This window comes from Pezoporus flaviventris, unplaced genomic scaffold (assembly GCF_033815535.1).
Source record: "Pezoporus flaviventris isolate CSIRO_AGI_PZ_B2104156 unplaced genomic scaffold, CSIRO_AGI_Pfla_v1 ptg000063l, whole genome shotgun sequence".
Lineage (NCBI taxonomy): Eukaryota > Metazoa > Chordata > Aves > Psittaciformes > Psittacidae > Pezoporus > Pezoporus flaviventris.
Window position 1 is genome coordinate 3,149,691 of NW_026892611.1, and position 8,185 is coordinate 3,157,875.

The 8,185-nt window shown below is 46.9% G+C and overlaps 1 protein-coding gene across 1 annotated transcript in view; it reads left to right on the forward strand.

The window, feature by feature from the left end:
- The window catches only part of TAOK1 (TAO kinase 1), a 65,466-nt gene extending 57,692 nt beyond the window's left edge, over positions 1-7,774 (forward strand). The window contains exons 19-20 of the mRNA XM_061470089.1: positions 838-1,020; positions 4,757-7,774. Of these exons, the coding sequence (XP_061326073.1) occupies positions 838-1,020; positions 4,757-5,218 (645 nt within the window). The 3' untranslated portion in view covers positions 5,219-7,774. The remainder of the gene's footprint in view (positions 1-837; positions 1,021-4,756) is intronic.
- Positions 7,775-8,185: the final 411 nt, after the last annotated feature.

The following is an 8,185-nucleotide window of genomic DNA, read 5'->3' on the forward strand; positions in this document are numbered from 1 at the left end:
AAGTGATGCATCTGTGTGGCCAGAGGACTGCTTTTGCATGATGTTTGACAACATAAACATCCCTGCTAGACCATCATTTAAATAACATGCAGCTTGCTGTCTCAAGTCATTTAGGTTTTGATTTGTCAATGGTACCAACCAAAGCATGTGCCACTGGTGGAAGATGCTCATTGGGTCATGGGGGAGGCCAGAGTTTTGAAGCAGTGCTACCAGTGTTGTGAAAGTTCTGTGATTCCTTCTTTAAGAAATGACCCCATGAGCAATGCTTTGTGTCCTTGCTACAACTGAATATGCAGTTTTCTTTGCACTTCTTGCATATTGCATCCTGCTCACATCGCACTGTACAACTTTGACTCTGTGAGGCAGGGTAGCTGGCTTAATATATGTATGGGAAGGTTAAAAGTTCAGTATCATACTGCTTTTAGGTTTATGTCATCACATTCTTTTGCCCAAAGTCCTGTATTGGCAGGGGTATGGACTTAAGTCTCCTGTGTACAGGTAATTGGTTAATTCAGTTGAACAGAGCAAGAGATCTTCTCTTTGCCCCTAGCAAAAGGAGAACTGTAGATATTGGCACCTCCAGCAGTCTGGTCTCTGCAGTATGGATCATGGTTCCTGAGGTGCTGCTGCTCATCAGCATCACTTGCCTCAGCACTGTGGGCTCACTGTCACCCGTCTTTGTCTCTGTAGGTCCTCTGTTCAGTGAAACGAAGTACAATAGAGACCAATTGTATTGCTAAGAAAACAAAGTCCCATCCCATTCTCTCCCCCTCCCCACAGTCCTACCCCAGTGTGGTTACCCCATAGTGAAACGTCTCTATTGTCTGTCTTTCCCAGCTGCGTTTGGATGAAGCACAGGAAGCAGAGTGCCAGGTTTTGAAGATGCAGCTGCAGCAAGAATTGGAGCTGCTGAATGCGTATCAGAGTAAAATCAAGATGCAGGCAGAGGCCCAGCATGATCGGGAGCTGCGTGATCTTGAGCAGAGGGTATCCCTCCGCCGGGCCCTCCTTGAGCAGAAGGTAAAATGCGCATGTGAGCATCATTAGCACGCTCCCTGCTTCAGATCTTAAAGTGTACTTAATACAGAGAGAAAATGCTTTTACCTTGCTGTATATAGTAACAGAAATCATTTGGGTATTTGCCTCTCTGGGATGATAGCTCGGTGACACATAGGCTAAACTTTCTGCCAGCTCAGCCACCCTGTGTGAACAGCTTCTGGCTGGGATAGAGCCGCTTGAAGCGTGCCAGAGGGAGTCGTGCCTCTCCAGGCAGGAGGAAAAGAGAACTGTTCTTTCTGTCTCTGAGCTGCAGATTACCTTCCCCAGCTCATTAGAGGACAGTCAGTAACAACCCAAAGCTAGCAGGGGGGCTTTTGGAGTTTGCATGGTATCAGTAGCAGGTATCTCTGGGGAGGGGGAGAGGAAGATAAAATGTGTTTGAGACCCTGTGTTTTGTGGTCACATTATCTTATGGCAGATCTACTCTGTTTGGCAGTCTGTGGAGACCAGGCTGCAGTTTCCCTATGAAATTGTGCTTGTTATGTTTGTTATTCATCAAACTGAAGTAGCCAGACCCACGGGCATGGGTGACCTCCTGCTCCCTAGATTTCAGCTTGTAATTGGCTCCATGTATTAAGGTGTTCCTTGTTGAAGTATGTTTTAATGTGCTGTGCCAGACATATGGTGTGTATAGAAATGTTGAGTGGCCTACACAGACAGGGGGAAAGGTAATTCATCAGTCAGAGAAAGGAAACACACAATCAGCTTTCCTTCTGCAAATTTTCCCCCCTTTGATTTGCCCTCTGGTGCCAGCCATCACCATTCACACAGCAGTTCCCAACTTTGCTGATGGGTGATTATTAAATTAGGGCAATTACTCTGTGGCCTCGAGGTTCTTTACACTTCTCCCAGAGGCTAACGGATGGATGCTGGGTTGATAGAGGGCCCTCGTCTGTGTAAAACTGCTCCACCTCACGGTCAGCTGAGGAAGCATCTCTGAGAAGACAGTTCAGCCCTATTGTCCTTTGGTCTCCTGCAAGGAGAGTGGATCTCTGGAAGTAATTGTGTTTGTGAAAGCAAGAGTTCCTGTGTGGTGCCCACTGTGTGACAGCTCTTTAGACCCCATCACTAGTTATTTTGCTACATCCGGAAGAGGACAGCTCCATCACAGCCCTGCGTTTGAGGGTGTATTTCTACTGAGTGTGCATTGCCCTCTGGTGGCATGATCTGCCCAGAGCTCTGGGATGAAGGGTTCCACAGAGAGCCTGCTACTGCTCCTTGTCTATGGGAGCAGCATATCTTGTACTGCATGTAGTGTTATGTTAGAAGTTGAAGTGAGGCCAGTGACTTAAGGAAATACACATTAACCAGTAATAATGTTGTGTAAGTCTTTTACTGGTCCAGGGTTGAAGTCCTGGCACATAGAAAGCCCCTGCAAAGCATTTGGTATCAGCAGTGGTGATAGGAAGCTTAGCAGTGCTACTTCATAGATAAAAATCAGATGTAGCATAATATTTTGTGTTTGTTTGTGTCCCAATGTTGCTGTGGGATAGCAAAATATTGGATGGCACTTCAACTCCCATAGGTTTATTTAGTGATATGTGCAGTCCTGGCACATTGCAAGTCACAGAGTCATGGACCAGCAGTGAGACTGTTTCTTGGTGGGGTCACAGTCACTCAGCAGCAGCTCGAGGGAAAATGTGGATGCATCATTCTTTTGTAAGGGTATTTTTGAGAAGGAGAGGTGTTGTTCTGTGTTTGTAAGAATTAAGAGTTGTGAGTGTTCTGGTGTGGATCGCTCTGTGCTGTCACCTGGTATTTGCTTGCATGTGCTAACTGAAACTGGCAGCCAGAGAAAGGGCAGGTATGTGCACAAGATGAAAGTCTGAGTTTATATGCACAAATATATACATAGCCTGTGGCAAAGTCAGTCCCTGCAGTTCAATAACAAACCAGATTCCAAACATTAGTGTGTGCCTAGGACTCTGCTTCCTTCTTAGCACATTTTTGATGGTGCCCATCACCACAGTAACTCAGCAGAGCATACAAGTCTGACTGGGGCTAAAGAGGGAGCAGCCAGCCTCATCGATGCACAGCCTGCAGTGACTGAGGCACTGTACAAGCTATACTCCAATGCTGTGTTGTTTGTGTTGCACAAGTAATGAGCATGTCCCAAGAGCATCTTTAAAAGACCTCAGATGTACTCATTTCCTTCCCACGTGCCTCAGACACCTCATCTTCAGAGTCCTGCATCCTGAGGTTGTTTCTGAGGGATATCATTTTAATGCAATGTACTAGGCATGCCTTTCTGTAGAGTTCAGTTGCATGAAGTCCTGCATGTTATGCTGTCATAAAGACTGAAAACTCTGAAGCTGGGCTTGAAGACACTGAAAAAGGAGGATTCTGCTGAGGCAGCAGGACTGGAAAAAACCAGGTGGAGCATTTTAAAGAGCTAACATCAGAGAAGGCACCTTCTTCCTCTTCTGCCTTTTCCAAGCTAGCTGGCCAACAGTGTGGCTTTCAGCAGGAGTGAGCAGGGCTGCTCTGTGCAGTCAGTGTCACTCATCCAGCACTAAACCCAGGCAAGTGGATAAGGCAGTTTCTGAAAGCCCCAAATGGTTCAGGAGATGACTCACGCTGGAGCAGATTGTTTCCGAAATTCCAGATGAAATCACTTTGCATATTCCCTGACTAAGGCAAGAGAGTGCAATGCTCTGCCCAGTACCTTCAGCACAAGATAACACCTCTTGGCTGCGTTGCTGCTGACAGCAGGGGAGATGCCAGTGAGCTATGCTCAAACTCTTGGCTGCTGCTCTGTACCCATTTGGTCTTTTTCACCAAGGCCAAAAGGAACTTTTTTTGTGCTGGAAAGAAGATAACGGAGTGATTCTTTGGTTCTCTACCTGACTGCAAAGATTTCAATAAGAAAGGCTTTCATCCCTGCCTGATGGGTGTCAGGAGGCTGTAGCTCCATGATTTCTTTACTTAGAGAGCTGATCCCAGTGCCCCTACCAAAGTACTGTTGGAAAATGATTTGTAACAGTGCTATGGAGAAGAAATAGGAGTTGCCAGCTTGCATATCACCTAGCTAATAATCTGCCACACAGTTCAAACATCTCTGCTTGCTTGCTTCAGCCACACACCCTGGAGAAAGTATCAGGGTAATGAAATACGAGAAACCAATTTAGGAAAGGGTTATATAGGAATTGATAAATATGAGCTAAGGAAATCTGGCCAGTGAACAGTGGAGAGGAAACTGAATGTGGGTTCATACATTGAATCCTGGCGAAAACAGCAGTCACCGTCATCAGATTCAGCTACAAACAGTGAAGGTCACATTAAGCTGTGTTGGCAGGTATTTGACTGCATAGGCAGTCTGCTTGGCTGTGTCTGAAGGTGATTTCCCAGTAGGCTTTTATGGAAGCTCTGGATTGCTGCATCTTTAAAGATTAATCTGTGTCAGGCTGTTATTATCAGTGGAAACTTTGGGTTTGCACCCCTGAAGCTTCTGTATTCACCAGGGAACAGGGGCCAAGACCCTCTCACTGATATTCCCTATGCTTTGACTTGTACAGGTCTATAAGACTCACCCCTTTGCTTTCAGAACAGATTGTGTGTCAGTGGATATCTGATCTAGATCCAGTCTCATGTATAAACATGGGGAGAGAAGGTTCCTCACTAGCCCTTCAGGGACTCGAGGCCATGCCTGTAAAGGGGTCCTGCCGCTACAGACTCTCTTTTCTTTTTTCCTTCCTAGATTGAGGAGGAGATGCTGGCCTTGCAGAACGAGCGTACCGAGCGGATACGAAGCCTGCTGGAGCGTCAAGCTCGCGAGATCGAAGCCTTTGACTCGGAGAGCATGAGGCTAGGTTTTAGTAACATGGTTCTTTCTAATCTCTCCCCCGAGGCGTTCAGCCACAGCTACCCGGGAGCTTCTGGCTGGTCCCACAATCCTACTGGGGGTGCAGGACCTCACTGGGGTCATCCCATGGGTGGCCCACCACAAGCTTGGGGCCATCCAATGCAAGGTGGACCCCAGCCATGGGGTCACCCCTCGGGGCCCATGCAGGGGGTACCTCGAAGTAGTGCTATAGGGGTCCGCAACAGCCCCCAGGCTCTGAGGCGGACAGCTTCTGGGGGACGGACGGAACAGGGCATGAGCAGGAGCACAAGTGTTACTTCACAAATATCCAATGGTTCACACATGTCTTATACATAACTTAAACAATAACTGAGGGTGGCAATTCCACTGGAGCTGTCTGCCAACAGAAACTGCCTACAGACACCAGCCCAGCAGCCTCCTCAGTGCGGTGCTGACGTGTGGAAGCTGGGTGCACATGGAATATTGTATTCATTTTGTAAAGCATTACGTTTTGTGTTTACTAACTGGGATGTCATAGTATTTGGCTGCAGGGTTTTGGGGGGGGGGTGGATTTTTGTTTTTTGTTGTTGTTTTGTTACTTTTCGGAGGGGTCTTGGGAGGGCGTCTGAGAAATATATGCAATTAGTCAGAAGAGTTGGCTGGTGGTCGTCACACTGGCAGGACGGAAGGGCCTCAGACTGCCCTTGTCATGCCATCTGTAGGAAGTCTGAGGGAGAATGGAGACCTCCTCCCATGTCCCTAAATTTCGAACTGCCACCCTGCAAAAACCAGGCGAGCTGCCTTTAAACCAACATCCAGGGGAGGAACAGCTGGATCTTCTGTTCCCTTTTTATTTGTCACTAAATTGGGTAAATTGCTAGGGTATTGCCTCTGCCAAGAGGCATTTCCAAATCGGCAGGTGAGGAAGAAGGGTGAGAAGAGAGGCCAAGAGACACCAGGGCTCAGCAGGGCCCTTCTACCCAAGTGCCCGCTCCGTGTCGTGTAAGATGTGTTGTTCTCTCAGAAGGCCCTGGTCAGCTTCCCCAGAGCTCTGTAGGTAAATCTGCCTGGAGGGAACAGGCTTAGAAGTGTTCGAAATGGAATCCCTGCTTTGGCACCCCCTGACTGTGCTGCTGGTAGCTCAGATGAGGTTGGGCAGAGGAGCATAAGTAATGCACTTGTACAGCTAATACTGTGACATCTCATTTTAGCTAAGCATCAGAATAATTCTTGGAGCCCAGCATAGTCCTTTTTGCTCCATTCAGAAATGTTTAGACTTTCAGCCAATCAATCTCAAATGCCAGAGGTATTTTGAAGGATGCCATAGTCACAAAATGCCATCGATCGGGTTTTTCATTATTACACTACATCCACCAATTTATTACCTTTTTGGCTTGTTGCAATTTCCTGTTTACATGTAGAGTGTAGCCAACTGTTTAAATGTTTAGTTGCCACGGTGTACCAGGAGGAGCTGAGCCAATGACTCTTTCCCAGCTGATGACTAACCCACATCACCACTGTAGATCTTGCTGCATGTGAGGCTCCTTTTTATTATTTCCATTGCTGCAATACTTCACAACTCTTACAGTCCCTTGAGATGCTGTGATACTTCGGCAGCATACCATGCGAGAAGGCACTACTTCCAGAGGCTCGTTGGAGCTGCTGTACTACTGAAAGGAAGCAAAGGAGGTTGTGAAATCCATATGGCGATAAAGGGGTCAGGGAGTCTCGTTAACCGAGTGACTTGGTGGCATCGTGTCATCCCTTAGTGCTGAGAGCTGGAGATGCCCCCGTGCTCTTGTGCCAGTGCAAGCTCTGGTCAGCCAGCACTGTGGGGTGAGGGGAAAGAGCAGGTAGATGAAGTTTGGCTTGAGGCAAAGGTTTCCGTCTTGGGGGGCTGACCAGCCAGGGTTCTTTGTAAATGTTTTTCCTTGCACACTAATCATCTTGAAGAAAACACTAGCTGCTAACTCTAGGATTTGCCTTTAATATGTTTATAGGGCTCGAAAGCGAGGTTTTCCGAATGTGTTTGTCCATGTGACATATTTATATAGTAACTACTCTAGTGTCTCGCTGCTGTTCAGTACTCGACAGGGCGACGTTCTTTCGTTAGCTAAATTAACATCCACTCCCAATCCTTAACTCTCTGCCAGTGTCCGGTGAATCCGACTGGGATTTCTAGCATCTTGACGTAGCATATCACTCGAATCAAAGATGGAAACTCCACCAAAACGTGTTTGAGCAGCCCCTTGGTAAGGAGCTTTGTAGTACTAACAGTTGTTGGAAGCCTGGGATGAGGCGGTAGTCCCGTGGAGGTGACTGTGGTTGCTCTTCTGGGGCAAGTGGTGACTGTGAATTGTCTGTCCCTCTGCTATGTTTTTATGTAGAATTGGATGTTTTGGGGTCATTCTTTTGCATTGCAGTGTTGTTGAAATGCAGCGAAACTGATTTAGGGAAGGTACCTGTGTTTTCCCGGGGTTAGAAAGACAGGCAAACATGAAATGAAAGGCCAAAATTGCACTGGGGCTTACCATGGGAGTGTAGAGGGTGTGCCCAGAGCATGGTGCTAACACAGTGTTTGGAAGTTCAGCTCCTCTGTCACAAACAGCAGCAGCGGCAGCGGGGACAGGCTATACCTGCAAGTTGAGTGGGTTCATTCTTTTGCTTCTGTTATGGTTTGAATTTGGTCAAAGTCTCTGGCTTAAATTGAGCTACTTCAGAATTCTCTCAACCCATCTCTTTGTGTAACGTTGAGCATGACTGAATGCTGAATCCAAATGATGGCTATCCCATATTGGCTTTTTTTGTATTCAAAAAGAATTGTGTAGTAACCATTTTTACATGTATATCATGTGCAGACCTGGACTATTCCAACAAGTTAATATTTTAATTAAAATAGTTTGCAAAAACTGATTCAGATCAACTGGTCTAAATGTGTGTGTCCCTGTGTGTACGTGGCGGAAGGAAAGCTGTCCCAAAGCAGCCTCATCTCAAGGGGGAGCACCCCGTTATGCAGCTGTAGCCAGATGGGTCAGGCTCAGGCTGTGCCTTGGAGGTATGTGAGGAGGCCCTTGGTGTTGAGCATTTGAATGTATCTTTGGCATGTCTCAGATACATGAACACCACCACACCAGAGAGATGCAGGCACTCTCTCTGAATCAGTTTGCAAACTCTTGTTTTTTAAAAGTAAGCCCAAGTGCTCGTTGCAGTCATGCCCTAACTTTGGTTTTAAAAATACTGTAATTTGTGGGAACTACTCCAGTACCTCAGCAGAGATGTTCTCTGACATATTTTTACGTTCGTATTTTAACACTGGGGAAACTC